Source organism: Aulonocara stuartgranti, assembly GCF_965226115.1.
Source record: "Aulonocara stuartgranti genome assembly, chromosome: 15".
Lineage (NCBI taxonomy): Eukaryota > Metazoa > Chordata > Actinopteri > Cichliformes > Cichlidae > Aulonocara > Aulonocara stuartgranti.
The window spans coordinates 11892511-11912141 of record NC_138951.1 but is presented as its reverse complement, the minus strand read 5'-3'; the positions used below and the strand labels follow the sequence as shown (position 1 = coordinate 11912141).

The window sequence follows — 19631 nt, the reverse complement described above, 5'->3', positions numbered from 1 at the left end:
AAGATGTCAAGCTCTTCAAGACCACACTGGGAATGGCAGAAAATCATCAGTCTTAAATGTTCCTACAGTTGTTAAACACTCACAGACCACTTTTTTCCCCTCCTCCTGTGGATTTCTTATTTTCCACTGCAGGCACTTCCCATTTCATTCCTCCTTTCTTACCCCTTGTCCTAAGCTCATTACAGCTACAATCTATGTTGTCTATTCTACATTCTGACCTATCGCATCACTCCTACTTTCTTGCTACAGTACTAAATATTTTTGTTGTTTGGTGCATAAAATGATACAGATCTATTTAGTTATCATGCTAAAAATGTTATATAAAGTTGTGGCATGGTTATTTGGCAACTAGCATAGATCCATAACAACCCACTTTGTTTTTCCAGCGTTGCATAGAGAGGCTCAATAGAGATGGAAAGGACTGACTACAATGATACATGTGCTAATGAGCTGATGAAGTTCTAGGATGTAAACAAAGGAATCTACTTGAGTGGATTTAAGTGAAGGTCCAACATGTAAAAGGTTTGGATTTCCTAGTTATTCAATTTTAACTTGGTGTATGATGTGCGATGTTGTGTTGAGATATAACGATCACACAGACATTATTGTTAAAGAAGAACCTGTTTGTGGTTAAAAGAGAGAGAAAAAGCCAGAGAAGCCACGTGACAGGAGAGGCTCACAAACCTGAAATCAATGTGGAATATCAGGAAGGGAGGCTGGAGGAAACAAACACAAAGTTAATTGCACCATTTCATCACCTAACTCCTGCAACACATCAACATCAAAGAGTGACAGCAGAGTCGGAAGGTCTCTTTTGGGGATTTTCTGTCAGCGGAGAATGGCTGTTGGTTGAGCTTATTTTGTGATCTGTCTGAACTGCATGCTCAATGATTGTATAGTTTCAGAATCCATAGTTTCAGAATCCAGTTTGACAAGGCACTTGGCTAACATGGGACTTCTCAGCCACAATCAGGTAGTCTCAGTCTGTCTGTGTCTGACCCACGTGTACAGACATTTTGGAGACAAGCGAACCTGGCAAAACATTGTTGGACTAGACTGTAATACAAACTGAACGGTTTGTATTACAGTCTAGTCCAACTTAACTGAATGCAACCATCTGGTACAATTATAGCTATTCTGAACTATGCAATTTATGAAAACTATGCAGCCCATTCAGCAACTGAAGAATTTGAAAGTAAATTAAAACAAAATATAATTTTACATTAAATAAAAAAGTTTTAAGCTTAATTAAGATAAAACATGTCTTAAATTAAAATAAGTAAACTGTCATGTTTATTGCTGCCAAAAAAAAAGTTAAACACATTTGGACAGTGAAGGAATGTCAGGATTCTTGCTCAGAAAAAGGATCAACATGCTCTGAAGTCAGTTCCAGTCCACGAAAATGTTTTTGTAACAAAATATCGATTTCTGCTGTCCCTGTATCGATACATTATTAGCAAACAAAATATCACGATACTACACAGTATTGATTTTTTCCCCCACCCCTAATAAATAAGGAATGATTATAACATACCTCGACTCTTACCCTTCTTTCATTTCTCTTTACACAGTGCAGTACTTGTACTTCTCCTTTATAGAAAACATTTAAATCAGTGTTGTTGTTCTTGCCAGTGAGTCACAACACTATGGATATAAGCTAAATTGAATCTCAAAATAAAATCCAATCAGCATTTTGCTGTCTTCCTGTGATTATCTACCCCCGGAGTGCAGAGCGGAGGGCTGCACTGTACGCTGGTGACACTGTAGGCTGCAGCAGCTGAAATGCAGGATGACGCCAGAATGTGGCAGGTGGCAGGATTAATGCACAGCTGGGTTACCGTTTCATGATATTAAGCATGAATATGTCTTTTCACCTCACTTTGATGTGGTTAACTCAATGTCATGTCCATGAAATCCTCCAAAACTGTGTGTGAAACACCAAATATGATGTTTATATTGATTTATGCTTTGTGTGCATTCTTCTGAGATCATTTGAGAAGGTTGTACATCTATTAGTGTGATTACTGTAAATGTAAAAATACTGGGGTGACAGTTGTGCATTAAGCTGCAGAGCGACTGCACTGTCCATGCCAGAGGGTGATGTGTGTAGATGAATCGCTGATGGGCGGTCTCATCTCTGTGCATATAGATTTCATAAGGTCCTTTGTATTATTCATAATTGAAAGGAGTTCTAGTGTTAGCTATGATGCTGAGCCAGGGAAAACTGCATGTACGCATGTTTTGCATATCTAACTTTATGTCTCACTTGCCATTTTTGACTTTTATATTCACATACACATTTAGACTTAATATATGGCAAGAGTTAATTATATTAAGTTTTATAAGTAATTTTCTGTCTAATAATTACTGAAGCTCAAATACCAGACATCCAGGAAACCATCAACTTTGATTGTCATGTAAACTTAGGACTGTTTGTGGTGAGACGTGGAATGAAAGGGTTTCATTCATGTCTTCCAGTCTCTAGTCAGAAGTGATATTTGGATATAAAGCGTGAGAGAGATGTTTATGTGCATATTTAAGGGGGGAGGGGGGCATTTTTGCATGGCTTCAGTGAAGCAGCTTGATGATGCTCTGGGGACGGTGTGTAAGGATGGACTGACAGGGGGAGGACGCCTGTCTCTGACTGACGCACCCTAGTGGAAAGTTCCTTTTGGTGTCTGCTTCCTTCACTCACTGCCAAAGCCAGCCTGACCCGAACCATTTCATTCCTCTGAGTTGTGACCAGACCAGCTGCCGCAGCTCCCTGTGGGAGGAAGTGGATTTAATTCAGTCAGACTCTGGAAGCTGGTCACCAAGCTGGAATCACCTCTTCTACTTCCTCTTTGTTAAGGAAAGGAAAGCAAAAAACAAAACACAGGAAAATATACTTTCTCTTTTGCCCTCACCCTCTGCCCTCCCTCTCATTTCTCTCTCTTACTCTTTTTTTTTTTTTTCTTTTTTTTTTCACTCTCTCTGTGTGGGAATAGAGCTGTTTGTTCAGTTGGCCCTCATTGACTAAATATATCAATGGGCAAATGGACTCTGGCTTTTTCCCTGTTCCCTGCTCCACTGCCCCGGCTGAGACCCTCGGTGAATGTCAGGACCCACGTCTCAGTTTTAACTCAGTCTGCTGTAACAGTTCTGTTTTTCTGAGAGTCAGGGACACTGATTGCTTCACTTTGATGTAAACCAAAGGCAAAAGAGGTGGCTGTCCTAACCCTAAACCGTTCTGCTAAGGCACGCTCATTCTGGGTCGCGGTTATTTGAATTAGAGCTGTTGTTTCCAGCAGTATCGTGTTTGCAGGCGAGAATCAACTGATTTCACAAAGCGTACAACACACACACACACCTCTCTAACCTTTCACTTACCTATTAATTATTTAATTAACGATCTGTTTTTCTCACTCGTGGTTTTTTCTCAGCCTTGTGTGTGCGAACATTTGTATGTTGTGACAGAGTGCCCGACCCGGCACCCCACATAAACCCACCCAGCGTCATCGATGAATGCTGTCACACCTCCACTTCCTCTTTCTCTTTTCTTTTTTTTTCTTGTTCTCTCACTCACTCACTCTCCCACCACTAACGCTGCTGCCACTACCTTGTCTTCCTGTTCCGGATTACTTGTTTTCCTTTTTCTTTTTCTCCATTGTGTGTGTGTATATATTTGTAAGGTCTGTATTGCTGTCATGAATTTGGGTAAATGGATGTCGTGGAGAAAGCGTAACTTTTTCAGAAGAAAAGGAAAGCATGAAAGTAGCCTCGATTTAGGTAAGCTTGTCTTGATTAACCTAAAAAGCAGACTAAACACACCGGCATTGATTCTGTTTTTCATAGCCGAAGGAGCGTAATTGTGAACGTTACCCATGACTTTGATCAATTGATCGATTCTTTTTCTTTTCCTCCTTGTGATTTTTATACAACTTCTCTCTTTCTGTCATATTTTAGTCGTGATGTGCATACTTTTTCTTTGTGTGAATGAGATAGTTGATCATCCCTGGGTTTTATGGCTCCTTATCTAGCCAGTCAACCATCACGCAGCAGAAGACTGCTGATCAGCAGTCGTGTTGTGATTTATCTGCACAATGGAAGAGAGTGTGATGTCTCATTTTGTCACATCCACAAAACACTCATACTCTACTGAAAAAGTAACTACACGAAGCTCTGCAAATTGCACTGCAGAGCTTGCACCACCTCTTGATAAAACTGGAGTAAAGATTGCCAACATTTACACATAATTGAGTTAAGCGTTTACATTTCTTTCACTCCAGCTCCTCTGTGTTGTGTTAAAGTTGGTTGTGAATTCCTTTCCAACCTTAGTTTGAGTTGTGTAGACTTCCAGCAAATGCAGATAGGAAAGTCAACGCCTCTGCCCCACCGCATCGCCTACTCCATAATCCCGTGTTGCATCTATGTTTGTGTGCCAATCTCTGTCTGACATGCCGATTTTTGCCTTTGTTTTCCTCAAACTTGCATTCTGTCCCATCGCATGCTGGAATGGTGCCGAACAGCGTTCATCTGTGTTCGCCCCCTATCACACGATGCATCATGACTCCCTACCCTTGGCTTGCCCTGTCCTGTTTCGCTCTGCTCCAACCACTTTCCCTTTCCCTGACAGCGTCCCTGTTTCCCTCCCCTCTCCTTTTTCTCTCTGTTGCTGCATTCTTGCGATCTGTTCCTCTCTCTGTGGTCAAGGAGTGACAGACACATGGGAGAGACAAGAAGAGGGAGGCAGGAATATCGAATTCTTCTTTGCGCAGATACTCTTGGACTATCTCCTCCGGCTCTTTACTTGACTTCTGTTGGTTCTTATGTTGAGCATTACGGTGGCCTCTGGTAAAAGATGGCTCAGCATGGACTCAGTCTTAGAGGTAGGAACTTTTGACAGGTGTGCGCGCTTGTAGTTTGGTGGCAGCTAGGACCTTGGTTTTAAATCGTGCATATTTTTAGTGTTCTTGCAATCTGATCAAGGTGTAGGCGCAAGATATGGGGTGGCTGGATTAAAAGGAGAGTGTGCCATGAAACGAGAGATTTTGTTTTCTCAAACTGTCTTTTTTCTGTTTTTCTTCTCTCATGCACTTTGTTAAATGCGCCAAAGATACTGGTGGGGTTTACCAAAGGTCAGTTTTTGGACATTTCTTTTTATTTCTACTGAAAAACTGAACATATCTGAACAAGCATAGAAAAATACAAGCTATATTTGGACTGTTGTAAATTGGGCATGTGGAGTTAAAACCAGTTCGAGTTCCTTCACATTCCTTCACTGCATTTATTATATTTTTTCTCTTTCCCTCACTTTTACAAGCAGCACAGGCGATTTATACTGCTCTTGTTAAATCTCTGCCGTGTGTGGGGTGATCCGGCTTGTTGAACAAAATTCGTCACCCTGGCCTGACTTCCCCAAAGCCCCGTGCCCTCTCACCTCACTGTTTCTGCTCAGCCCTAATTACACGCACCTCTGCAGACCATGGGGGTGTTTTGAAGAATGTAAGTGGGGATATGGGTTAATCCATTTGGACGTTATGAGTGTTTTCCTTGCAAATTCCCAGATCTTGGCAAGGGTAGAGTGTCAACAAAGCTGTATGGGCTGGGGCAAGCTTAGACAAGTGACTAGTGGGGTAGGGAGGAGGAATGCATAGGAAATTATAGGAATTCTATTCATTCCTCTAAACCTACAGATTCAAAGTAATACACGTCTGCCAGCACACTTTGAGTCAGACTGAGCAGTATCCTTGTATGAGCGTGATTGTTGTAGGATTGTGTGTATTTCCTGTATACGGATTAGCGCCTTTCATTCAACCGTGGGTGGTGCTCTCCTGACAGGACAGTCCGTAGCCAAGGCTTCTTCCAAGGAGCCATCAAGGTGAAGTTCAGCATGTGATGCTTTTTTTTTTTTTTTTTGTGAGCTGTGTAGCAGCCAAGCCAAGAGCTCAGTTTAATGCTTCACCAATGACCTGAGAAAGGCACGCATTCAGTCTCATTATTTTTGGTGTAGCCACACTCATGCTAGTTTGTTGTTTTTCTTTCATTTACTTTTCCAGACACTTCAGCTAATGCAGGAGCTGTATTGTTGACGTGTTAGCCGTGCTCATTCATCGGTCGAACATGCATTTTAAGCCGTTCGCTGAAACGGCGAACTGGGAAAACCTTGGGCTAAGATTTTAGCTGCTGGGTATGAATTAGTTAGAGGTAACAGCTGCTCACTGGTGTGGCAAACTTTGTAAATATCTCTGTTTGGAAAAGCTCCGAGCTCCCGTGTGTTTACTGTGTGGTGCTGTCGTGGAAACCCTGATGGTTTGTTTGATTTCTCACCTCAGTGCTTTCCACATAGTTTTCCCCGTTTTTCTCTACTTTGCGGTCACAGGCTCTCTCCACCTGTGAGAGCGAGGGGGAGACCGGGGCTGTATATTTTATGTGTCTGCTCTTGTGTTCCCAGCTGGCTGCTTTGAGAAACGTGTGCTTCTGTTAATTTTTTTCCTTCTTCTTTTGCTCCTTGAACATTTATGTTATATTATGTTTTTCAGGTGTGTTTGTGATTCTTTTTCTCAGGTTTGTCAGCACTGTTTAAACTTTAATTAACGTGCTGTTATCCAGCAGTTAGGGAAATGATTGCAGTTTGGCAGCTTGATGGATCTTGGCCAAATTTCAGGAAAAATAAACTTGTGTTATCACATCAGGTTCAAAGAGTGAACTGATTAGAATTTGTGCATCAAAGGTCACTGACTTCATGAAACATGCTTTGAACATAACTCAAGAATTCCTACTGTAATTGTAACAAAGTTGTTACTCTGGACAGAAATAGGTGTGAACTGTAAAGTGGGTTTGAGTTTTTTTAGAATTTATCACCTTGGTTGTTGTCATTCTGCAAACAGGATGAAACACAACACTTTGGTCTTAAGCTGTGGTGTGGGTGCACACCCATGCATACCATGTGTTGAGAGTATGAGTTGGATCACTCTGCTGAACTCGAGATTACTCCTCCTGATGTAATCATTACTTCATTTTTTGACTGCTGGCAACCCCCCCCCCCCCCCAAAACAAACAAACAAAAACAAAACAATCACTTGTTTCTCAATACTATATAACAGTACTGTCTGTGCAAAGCATATACAGACTTAGACTGATGTGTTTATGTATGACTCAGTTATTAGACGTATGTTGACTGTTTGGCAAGGCTGGAATATTTTTCTCCGTGAAGGAATGTGCATGTAATTCCTTTCTTCACTGTGCTTGTGCTGTATATTTACTTCTCCTCATTTGGTTGATAGAATGTGTCAAAGCAGATTACATGAATAAGTGAAGTGAAAGTTTCCAAACTGATTGGACGAGGACCTGGTAAAAGATACTGAAACAAGAAATAATTGTGTCACATTAATAAACAATAATAAAAATGTTAAAAATAAGCTAATCAGTTTCTATTTGAGAAATTTCAGTGTTTTAATAGTTTAAAAACTATATTTGGATGCTAAATTTAAAAGTAGTTTTTAAGCGCAAACATAAGTGCATAAAAAAAGTAATCACAAATGCAGTAATGGCATATAAAACAATGTTTAAATAGAACCTAAAACGAGGCTTTGCGCTGTCTTCTTTGAAGGCTTTCCTACATTAGCAGGAAGCTTTGGTGTGTTTATGTGCATATTGAAGTGTGTAAACCTTTAAAGGTGCATATGAGCATTCTCTGAGCTTTAATTTGATGCGAAATTTCCTGCTGCAGAAATGCACGTTCTGATGGTGTAGATGTTAATAATTAATGTTAATAATAAATCAGTGTCCAACCTAACTGCCTCAGGTAAGTGGCTCAGAGTTTTACTGGCCTGCAATAAAATATTATAATTTAATTATCATAATAATTTATTTATATATTCCTTTAATCTAAATCTGATAAATAATGTTACTAAAGCTTTGAGCTAAATAGGGTCTAGTACACCCCATGTCCCACTTTTAGACTCACCCCTGCTTGCTGCAGGTATCACTGCAATAGAAAGTGGGACGGCTGCTGTCAGCTTTTAGCAAGCTGCGTGATTTAAACACGATATTTGACTAAGTTACCAGTTCATCTGCCCACATGCGCTTCTATTTTAAACTTCTGCGGCTTTTTGTACATTTTTCAGTGTAAAACCAACAGCGGTTGATGGGAGCAGCTACAATGTTTGTTTTTCCTTGACACTGGAGCTTGCTGAACAGGTGGTTTGATTTGATTAAGGACGCTCACTAGCTTTTTCCCAGTAAACTTTTTTTATGGTGATTACAGTGACAAGCGCTGCTGTTTTGAACACTAGAAGAAATGTTTATTCACTCCACCTGAGCTCACAGTCGTGAAAACAGCTCGGCCTCTTTGCTTTTTGCTGTGTGTAGACGTAAACTAGCCACGCTAAAATACTTGCATAGTGACAGCTGAGTGCTGCAGAGTCATGGGTTAATGAAGCATCAAAGCAAAAATATTTGCGTTGTGGTTTTTTCATTAGTTATTCAATTTACTCAATGAGTCTTTGCAGCCCTAGTAAAAGCTTGATTCATTGATGGATAAAAGGGTCGGTTACTCACTGAGCAACAAGAGAAAGTGCAAAAGATTTGACTGATGTGTTAAGCAGATTATTTAAAGCGTAACAAAAAGTCAATATTGTATATTTATTCTATTTATTCTATGTCTAGCATGTCTATTCTATGCTATTGTTGGTGTATTGTCAATAGAAAGCACCATATGTAGAACATAAGTCTTTAATGTTTATGCCTCCATCACGTCATCACTTAAAGACCGGATTAAACAGTCATGTTTGTAATAGCAGGTTTTAAATTCAGCTCCTTAACAGATACAAGAATTTGTGCTGAATTATTTTTGTCACACTGGATGTTCGTATCACATCAACTTACAATGAAGCGAAGCTTAAACTTGAAGCCTCCCAGCTGATTAGAGCAAACACTTATGGCTCTGGCCCAATTAAACAAAATATAAAAATAAAAGTACAATTTTTAAATGACCTAAACAAGATGTCATTGCAAGAGTTGTTGCACAAGCTGTACATTGCAACACACTGAGTGTGCACGTGTGCTTCGGGGACACTAGAAGAGTGTAAAAGGAATGTTTGTGTCCACAATCAAGCATAATACCTGCCTTGCACAAATAGGACTGTAGCTGAATTGTGTATGTGATGCTGTGACTAGCTACAAATGAGAAAACTGGCATCGGTGTACATGTGTAATGTAAAGTTGTAAACTTGTGCATACTCCCCTTTTTTATTAAATTGCTTTTTCTTGTGTTGCTCATACAAACACACTCTTGAACACACTTTCTCACACACACAGCCTGCTGCCTACTTTGATCTATCCTGCAGCGAGGCATTCCTGTGCTGCAGCGAGTAGGAGCAGCAGACAGATTGAGGGGGAGCATTGTGTATGAATCGAGTGTATTGTCCTATGAAGATGGTAAGGTAGAGAGCCTAGGAGACCTGAACCCCAAGGGACCCTCTCCCCAGGGGCCTCTACAGGGTGCCAATAACGCTGTAAGAACAGGAGGCCTGTGCATGGGCCTTTTTATAAAAGGAAAATTGATATTGTGTTGAAAGCATACCTGTCTTTGCTCCTTGTGAGCTATTTTCTCAATGTTCTTGCCAGTGATTCCTCCCCTTTTGGCTGCCTTTCTCTAGTATTTTTGGCCCACTCTGCTTGCCCCCCCCCAGCATTGTTTTTGTCTGGTGGTCCACCTATTTTTTCTTTCATCCCTTTCCTTGTCTGTTCTCCTTGTCAGAACATGTTTAACCACCTGTAAGTTATCTACTGTAATTGATCATCATCTGTTACTGGGTGCCGTGTTATGGCTCGTGGTCTTTGCCAACCATTTTGTCATTTTGTTTTTCAACATGAAACCTTCTTTGTCTCATGTATCCTTTTTCTGTCATCATCTTCATTAAACCCTTCCATCAGCTGTCTTTTCTTTAAGAATAATACAAAAAAGTAAAGAAACCCCAAGCGTTTTTTTTTTTTTTTCCTGCCTCAAATTTATATGGAAGAGGGTTCAACCAACACTCGGGAGGTGTTTCTATAGCAGTCTGTGATTCGATGCACTAAAGGCAATGACACAAAGATAGCAAAGTTCAAGCGTATACCAGTCTAGGCAACAAGCCTCTTCTGGTTTGGTCCCCACCTCAAAATCTAACCTAGCCAGTTGCCTGTTTCCTCATACGCTTACTAGTCTCTTGCTACCTCGTCCTTTCCTGTGGCATTTCTGAAGAAATGTATATTATAAAACTATTGTCCATTTCCCTCATCTGCCCTTATGTATTTGGTCTTTAAGGTCTTTTAGATCACTGATTTGGGGAAAGTCAGAGGAGAAACCCTCTCTGCTACCACTGTTTATCCAGTCCCGTCACCTGTTCACCTGTTTCACCTGCTTCTACTCTACTCTTACCATGCACTTGTTTTTATGCAGTTTGTCACCCAGCCAGCCGCTACACAAACACACACACTCTACACATCCCAAACAGAGAAGCCAACCAGTGCTGAGGCTGGTGATGTTAACCTTTTGTTCACTTCATGGTGCTTTGCACAGCTGCTGGTTGACCTGACCCCCACACACATAAGGCACTTTAACAGCTTTCCTAACCTTAGATTACAGTCTGATCAAGACCTCAGCCAGAGTGTTTTGAGGCAGATGTGAATACGTCTTTTTACCCGTTTCCTTGGTGGTTACACTGAAATTGACTGAGAACGCAATGGATTAGTTATTTTAGAGTTCATAGAAACGGCACATTAGAAAGAAGCCTAAGTAAAACTGAAATCAATTCTCAAGAGAAGTCCAAGGCTTTGTGCGAGCTACTCTGATCCATTACAGGAGCCAGCCATCGCCCTGGCACATCAAAGCAGCTGACCCTCTGCCTGTCACACAATGAGGCCTTATTAGAGAGCCATGTTGGAGAGAATAAAGGAGGCGCAGGAAGGGAGGGAGTCAAGTGGGAAGAGAATGTGAAATATTTGTACAGTTGGATTCAGGGGAACATTATAAATGGACAAGGGTGTGCGCACATGTGCAAAAAGGTTTGTTGGCTTTACTTGTCACACCGTGCACCTGTTGACATTTGGTACGCACGTTTAAAATACCCCTCATTTTGTTCTGGTAATTTTCTGATGTTCCAGCCACATTGATCGGGATGCTTTTAAGTCAAAAAGCCTCAGGCTGTAATTACCATTTACCTCATCAGTGTAAGTTAATTTGTGCCGAGATCAAGTCGCTCCCTGGAAAACCAGGTGGAAATGGACATCAAGTTGTAACAATGTTCGCTGCTTCTTTTAAAAGGCTGACTGTACCTGACGTCACTTTTGATCCACCTGTTCATGTTCTTGACAATCAATTCTTCTTCTTTGTTCTTTTCCTGCACAGATGAGCACGACGCAGTGCAGAAGAAAACGTTCACCAAATGGATAAATGCACAATTCTCCAAGGTAATGTGAAACATTAGAGCCAAACATTTTCAAATGGATGTCAAGCACTCTCCTTTTTTCCTCATAGTACAAAAATATCTTCATCTGCCTAATAATGTTGTAAAATGTTAAATCTGCAGTTAGTGAGTCAGCAGAGCATTTGCATCTTTTTCGTACTATGTGACTAAGCACTCAGCAATCCCACTCTGTAAATTGACGTTGTCCGTGTTGCTGTGTGGTTCCTAAACACTTCCTCTTTGCAATAATACCACTTCCAGTTGATCGTGGAATATCTGGGAGAGAAAAATTTCACAGTGAGCCGAGTAATGTTGACTTCCTGTTACAGTACTACACTCAAATGCAGTGAGCTCTTTAAATGACCATTCTTGCACAAAAGTTTTTAAAGATAGACTGGATGTCTAGGTGCTTGATTTTATACACCAATGAGACTGAAGATTAACAGGTGTGGCCCAGTATTTTTTTTTCCATACAGTGCAGCTGCACAAACTGATGGATGACATCTTTCTTGTGCTAAAGAGACATGAGGGGTACTTCCCACAGTCTGACCTGCATAGACCTGCTCCAGAGTTAGTCTTCTAAACAACTGTTAACTGAATAATTAACTTGAACTTGAGCTGCAGCGACTTATCAGCGAAGTGGGTGTTTAACCTTTTCATTACCAAGCTGCATCATTAGACTAAAGCTCAGGGGGCACAGTGACCTCAAGACCCATCCATGATACCAGCGCTGCCATACTATTGTTTCTATTATTTCTTAAGCTAAAAACTAAATAATAAATTAAAAAAGGTTAATGTTAATGTCTTTTAGTTTATGTCAGAGCGTTAATAGTCTATGTGTGTGGTCCTTGTATATATTTTTTATTCTTATAAAACAACAATCAGAGAATGATATTAAATATTTTTGGCTGATTTTTTTTTTTTTTTTCTAGTTGGTCTACCTGAGCTAATTACTGTCCTCACACTGTTTTCTCCTAAATACTTTGAGTTTCATTCTTACACTTGTTTCATTTGGATAGTTTCAGATTTGTTGACTGTCTGTGCCTTTTAACACTGGTTGTTACAATGTGCCAAACTTTCTCTTCTTCTTTCTGCATAACACTGTGACATGTGAGGTTATTCTCAGTGACGCTTGAAGTGTTTGAATTAAATGTAAATGCCTGTCTCTCCAAAGCTACAGCCACACTCAGGGCCTCTTATCACTGGTATTGACTGTTCTAATCCAGTCTTATGATAAATCTAATGCAGAAATTGTGATGTTTCCAGACAGGGAAGACGCCCATCAAAGACATGTTCACCGATTTGAGAGACGGGAGGAAGCTGCTGGACCTTCTGGAGGGTCTCACTGGCAGTGTCCTGGTGGGTTTTTGTATACGTACATTAACATTCGTGAGACTTTTTTTTTTGTTGTTGTTTTTATTCAAATTTGACATTTTAAAAAAGTTTGCTGTTTGAATGCATGAAGTTCGAGATTTGATTTCAAGGAGGCACGTTCAAGCCGCAGAAATGCTCATGAAAGGTTTGGCAGTGCATGCAGTCAAATTATAGTAGTGCAGTGTTTTGTTTTGTTTCTTTTCCCCCCTTTCCTCCTCCTCTTAAGTGAAAGTCATGCCAGTACAAGCACATGCACGATGTGATGTAAACACACAGGTTAAATCTAATGTAAACATCTGAGCCACTCTGGAGTGCCGTGCTTGGCTTTTGCTTCCTAAATTAAAACACGTATTTTACGCTTATGTTATTTCTTATTTAATTTTGGTAAATACATGTTATGTTATTTGAATTTCTGCAGCTTTCAGCAAACTATCACTTTACTCACCTAAAACTTTATTCAAAAAGAGGTTGGCATAATGGATAAAGAAGTACTATGGGAAAGGAGACTAAAGATATGCATGTCCTCTATGACTGGCTTTGTGCTTGTATATGCAATTTAAATTTTACTGTTTTCTTTTCTTTCTTTTTCTTTTTTTCTGTACCACCCTTCAGCAGCATATCATATTTCTAACACCTGCAGCCGTATATTGAGTGCCAACTGTCTTTGTGCCATATATGTTGGCACACACATGTGCACAAAGGCTTTTTCACTGATACCAGAATACTAATTCTATAATTGGGTGCTAATGAGTGGTTGACGTATGTGAAGACTTAAAAGGGATTAGCAGTTGGCAGCCATTCACCGAGCCATTCTTTCCATAAGTTCTTGTGGACGCTGCTGAGAGCGTAATAGCTGTGATAATGTATGGTGTGAAACACTGTGTGGAGTGATGGCATACCTTATCTACATTTAACCCCCAAGCTTTGGCTTGAAGTTGGGGAACAAGTCGTCAAGGTGACTTGTTCGCAAATGAGAATATATTTATTTATTTATTAACCCGCAGAAACTCATTTGAATAAATGAGTTACAGGAAACGAGAGCCAAAACTGTTGACTTGCATGATTTTTAGCCTTGATTGGCTGGTGAACCGTGAACGTGTCAGCTGATTTATGCTGCATTTCCTCTTCCTCAGAGCAAAGAGCGAGGTTCCACCAGAGTGCACTCTCTGAACAACGTCAACAAAGTACTTCAAGTCCTACATCAAAACAATGTGAGTACTTCCTGTTTGGTGGCAAAACTGTTGTGCATTTGTCATTTTCTGCCACGTGCCGTTAAAGAAGAGTCTGTTTCATTTCAGCCTCATAAGATAATCAGAAATAAGGAGCTATATTAAACTGTGAAATGATGTCATGTTGTATTTTGTTGAAGTAGAAACTCCCAAACCCTATGTCCACACTGCACATTTACAGTCATGGTTGCACTGTTTTTGATTCAAACCAGTAACTCTTCCTCTAATTATACAAAACTCCTTAATCTCCTGTGGCCTCTGAATTCATTTCATACACAAGTCATTTTCTTGTGTATTTTTCTTTGTCCTTCTGCCTCCTTCGCTGCTTCATTTCATCATCCCCCCTCCTACTTTCTGTGTACAACAGTTGGTCATAATGCCTTGACCTCAGCAGTGGGAGATAAGGGGCAGGGCAGACTCATGGGAAGCAGCAGAGACTGAAGTTTGCATGCAAATCCTGCTGCTTTCACTCTTGCAAGAGGCAAAATAAGTGTCAACTGGCCAAAGTTTCCACAAGCCTGAACAGTGGAAACATATTTGAAAACAATTAAAAATTTTCCCATGGAAGACACAACTCTGCAATTGGATTTAGTCAGTTCATGTTATTATTATTATTATTATTTTTCGGATGGAGGGTACTTCAGGAGACAATACTGCGAGTTTTGGAGTGGGTGATGACTGTATTTGTGCGTGTCTGCTCTGATGCATATGTGAGGCTTTGTTTCATGATGTGGAGAAGTAATGGTGTGGCAGCATGAGGCTAATTGGTACTAGATGGGTCAGAGGCCAGCTCTGCATAGAACAAGAAAGGACACTTCATAACTTGACCAGACACATGACCTCATGTTCCACCCTGTGCCTTGATCCTCTCCACAATATTTATATATAATCAGTTCACACTTGGCCTTAGTTCATATGATACATGTCTGATGAACCTGCAGACCTCACTTCACCACTGGGAGGCTGTAATTAGGGTGGCATAATCTGCTTTGTGGAGACAGTTGACTGGGTGGAAGTGTTCAGCTTTAACACTGATGGCTCATTAAGATGTAAAGTAATATTACTCAGCTGCATAAGAAAACTTGAATCCCATTTCAAAGGAGAGCTCCTCTGGTTTTACTCAGCAAGTGTGTTTAAAGGTTCTGCCGAGTGTTACTGAGCATAACGACTCGCAGCAAGCTTTTTATGGTCCCACAGATATCTTTGGGAAAGCTGATTAATTTCTTCAAGTCACTCAGTAGAAGTATTTCAGAGCAATAGCTTCAATTTTTAGGATTAATATGTTCCCCATAAGAACACATTTCCATATATTTGAACGTTAATAACCTGCAAGCTCAGAAAGTAGAAATCAGAAATGTTTATTTGGTTGCTTGTGATATTTTTAACAACTTGGTCTGTCGTCCTTTCAGGTGGATCTGGTAAACATAGGAGGGACAGATATTGTGGATGGGAACCACAAGCTGACCTTGGGCCTCATCTGGAGTATTATCCTTCATTGGCAGGTGAGCAGGGTGCACGCACACACATACACACTTCTGTTTGCTAACCCTGGGATCAAAAAAACAGATGATGGAAAATCAGTATTGATGTTCACACATGCGTGTATGCATGTAAACATGTATATCATCCAGTGCTTTGTGTGCTCAACCTGCTGGCGTAAAACGGCTCATGAGGTTCTTTCATAAGGTTTGAACCTTACCATTTTTTTTTTTCAACATTTGTTTTTCATTACTTTCATTATTGTTAGTTAATGTAACAGATGCCACGTGCATTTTTTTTGTCTTTGTTTGGGTGTTAGACATGGTGTCGGTTTTATTAACTGCATTATATTTTATAACTACAGGAATCCTTATCCTTTTAGGATAAAAAAAATGGCTTATTTAATGTGCATAGAGTTATTGAGAAAGAGGTTTTCATTGCTGATGCTCCTATTCAATGTGCCCACCTGCTAATAAGAGAATCAATACAATGATTCTGCTGACTTTCAATACAAGGAGAAGTGATCTATTCAGCCAGAATATAGAAACTACTGTTTTGTATCAAAATGTGGGCGTACAGGTTTTTGCTCTTCATTAATCATCCACATTAAAACTCCTCTTTCAATGTACATGTCTCTCTTTAGGTGAAAGACGTCATGAAGGATGTTATGTCCAACCTACAGCAGACCAACAGTGAAAAGCTCTTACTGAGTTGGGTACGACAGTGCACCCGCTCTTACCCGCAAATCAATGTGTTGAATTTCACCACCAGCTGGGTGGATGGCCTAGCTCTAAACGGCATACTTCACCACTTCAGGTGAGGAATATGGGGACGCTCAGCAGGTACTTTAGCAATAAGTGTGGACATACTGCTATTACCTGACTGGTACAAACAAAGGAGCATTGGGACCACATTAAGAAAAAAAATATGTAGCTGTTCGTTTTAAGAATAAAGTAAAAAGAAACACGCAGACTTGGAGGAGTCAGCACAGATACTGATGGTCACAGCCTTGTGCTGCAGAGAGGATGTATGTTGTATCACAAGATGCAATAAGATCGCTGATAAAGTTGTCTCATGTTGTAACTCAACTTCACATAGCATTTTGTAAAGAGTATAGCAGCTGTGGCAGTTGCCTGACTTGAAATGACAACTTTAATCCCCAGATCTCAGCTTTATTCTCAAAACGAACATTATATACATATATAATACTCATCGTAGGTAAAAGCCTGCAAGTCCAGGTCATGCAATTGTGTTTTGTTACATTAAGTCTAAATTATATTGATGACCAATTTTTGCGTGATTGCATTGTTTTCCACACTTGCAAGCGTGCAGCAGCCTTCTGTTGTAGTATGTGTTGCTGTGAGGTGAATTTACTGTTGAAGTTAACGTAGTATGGCATGTACCCTTTAGATACAAAGTTGTGAAGAAATCAAGGACATTAAAAAAAAAGTTTAGGACCTTTTTTGTGCATGTATATGAGAGAGAGAGAGAGAGATGCTGTGAGGATACCCAAGCTGTACATGTGGGTGAAGATCAGGTTGATAGGTCGGCGCCTGCAGGGTGTGTTGATACTGCTTAGCGTGTTCGTTTACACCTGCCATGTCACTGTTTGCATGTGTGTGCGTGTGTGTGTGCGTAAAAGAAAGAGGGAAAGAATTGTCTGGGGTGTTTCCCCCTTTCTTGTAACCCCTTGTTCTTACTAGTGACATGAACACACACACATACAGTCCAGTGTTGGTTTAGACCTTGGGCTAGGGTTTAAAGACATTCCACACACGGCTGGCCTCAATGCACAGATCAGGGAAGACCTTTGCCTATACACAGGGTTTGTAAATGTTTCAGATATCTATGAGCTAGTTTCTACATTAGGTGTATAGAAAATCAATGTACTATCAAAAAAATAAATCAAATCTTTACCCCTGGCAAACAGAGAACGAGTTTTGAATTGTCTCAGGGTGTGCAGCTACCCTTGGAAAACCCAGAAACGACTCTAATCGTCATAAAACCTCGTCTTTATTGATATGTACTGAGGTTTCAAAACGTATCACTACGGGTAAAGGGGAGGTCATCAAATGTTGTCTTTATGGGGGAAATGGTAAAAAAAACAATGTTGCACTCAGAAGAATGCATATGTTTCTGAACATGTGTGCGCTTTCAAAAGATGAAAACGTCAGCAGCACCTGGCTTCAGGTTTTGGATTTCGTCTGCATCATTCTACTTCAAGTGTTGCTCAAGTTCTGACCTCTTCTGACCTTTAAAGCAGATGAAGTTGTGCCACTAGGCTCTTCACTGCTTCTGCACGTTTGTAGTTTCTGATGTATAAAGTAGCCATGATATAAAACTGTGTTGGTGCGGTTCTGTGTGTGACTTCAGGCCAGACGCTTTTAGCTGGGATAAGGTGGTCACGATGAACCCTGTGCAGAGACTGGACCACGCCTTCACTTTCGCCAAAGACCAGCTGGGTATTGAGAAGCTGCTGGATCCTGAAGGTACTGTTGTTCCGAGCTATTCTGAGCACATTTGTGACTCAGGTAAATATTATAGGAATGTTTTTAGATGTAAGTCTAAGAATTGGCACCTGCATCTGCTTTTTATAGCACCTGGCTATGGATTGACATAAATCTTACTGGCCAAAATTCCCACATAGTAAAATACAGTCTGCATTCACAAACCTTCCCTTCATGTCCTGCCAGCAGTTGGATAAGCTCAGAGTGAAGAAGGATCTTGATGTTGCTTTGGCTGAACATCTGTAACAAGCTGGACCCTTACTTACTTGCTTGAGCTGTCCAAGTCAGACGCCTGTTTTTATGTCATGACTGAGGAGCAGTCACTCCTGACCTGTACTGAAAGCATATTTAATTAGTACATCTTGTCTTAACCTGGCATTTTGTTTGTCTCTCTCACCGTCCTTCCCATCTAATCTCCTTCTGTCACCCTTAACGGCTATCGCGCCACGCTTCTGTTCTACTCATGCAATTTTCACCTCTGTATCCTCCCCTCTTTCTCTCTCCACTCTCTCCCTCCTGCCTGTCACGCACAGTTTGTATCTCTGATCTTTCTGCCTTAAATCCCTCTCCCTAACGCCGTCTTGCTCTCTTTATCATTCACAGACGTGGCAGTGCAAGTACCAGATAAGAAGTCCATCCTCATGTATATAACATCGCTTTTTGCCGTGCTGCCTAAAGACGTGAGCATGGAGGCCATCAAAGAAGTGGAGACCCTCCCACGCAAATATAAAGTGGAGTCAGAAGACTCAGGTCCAGGACTCGGTGCCCAGGTAAAATCTAGAGTAGAGCTGTCGTGACATGTAGGAACAGGAAGGTGCAAGACAAGCTATTAGGTTTAGGGCAGAGGTGTTGGACATGTCAGGTTTGACCTAAACATAAAAAGAAATTGAGAAAGTATTTTTCAGAGCAAAACACTCATAAGTTTCAAAGAATGTAAATTTGGAGTTTAGCAAAATCAAAACTCAAACCAGATCCAGTTTCAGAAACGGGCCCTGCATGCATTTCAGTCAAACAGCTTCAATTATGTAGCACCCGTTCACATCAGCGGTCCCTCAAGGCAATTAATATTATTAAGATGCTACAACTTTAGAGGGCGAAGCCCAGCAAATCAACAAATCTCTTTGAGCACTTGGCACAGCGGAGAGGGGAAAAAAAGAAGCCCTCTTTAAGAGCAAGAACTTTCTGAGTGGCTCAGAGATGGTGGATCTTTGTGTTTAAGTAAGCTAGTACCATTCACTGTTTCTTTGACCTCACGTCAGTCTACAGAGAAGGAATTTACCTCCTTGTTTTATCTTATGATCATAAAACAAGAATCCCTGAAGGTGCTTCAAAGTAGCTGGTTATTGCTATATTATCTCCAGACGTTGCCTGTCTGAACCTTGATGAACTATGATGATATAAACAACTGTTATCTTTTTTTTCTTTTCTATGAATGCAGGAATGATAGTCCAGCTCCTTTTTTTTTTTTTTTTTTTTAAACAACTGAAAATCTTGAGTTGCAAAAACTGAACAGCTCCAGCTTTTGCTTTGCTGCTGTGCTCCATTTCTGATCATCATGTTTAGTTTGAAGGCAGCAGATGTTGCTACGTGCAAGCATGAGGAATATTGTCATA

General features: G+C 40.5%; 1 protein-coding gene across 7 annotated transcripts in view; it reads left to right on the top strand.

Moving 5' to 3' along the window:
• Nucleotides 1–19631, top strand: part of utrn (utrophin) — a gene marked incomplete at its 3' end in the record, with an annotated part of 194758 nt that overhangs the window by 9146 nt on the left and 165981 nt on the right. For 3 of the 7 annotated variants that reach the window (XM_082506784.1, XM_082506786.1, XM_082506781.1), the window contains exons 1-8: nucleotides 3644–3768; nucleotides 11372–11433; nucleotides 12696–12788; nucleotides 13937–14014; nucleotides 15442–15534; nucleotides 16155–16327; nucleotides 17885–18000; nucleotides 18622–18788. In XM_082506784.1, coding sequence (XP_082362910.1) covers nucleotides 3687–3768; nucleotides 11372–11433; nucleotides 12696–12788; nucleotides 13937–14014; nucleotides 15442–15534; nucleotides 16155–16327; nucleotides 17885–18000; nucleotides 18622–18788 — 864 coding nt within the window. In that variant the 5' untranslated portion in view covers nucleotides 3644–3686. Of the gene's footprint in view, nucleotides 1–3642; nucleotides 3769–4728; nucleotides 4869–11371; nucleotides 11434–12695; nucleotides 12789–13936; nucleotides 14015–15441; nucleotides 15535–16154; nucleotides 16328–17884; nucleotides 18001–18621; nucleotides 18789–19631 lie in introns of those variants that run through there. The other 4 variants (XM_082506782.1, XM_082506783.1, XM_082506787.1 and 1 more) reach the window with 3 other exon arrangements.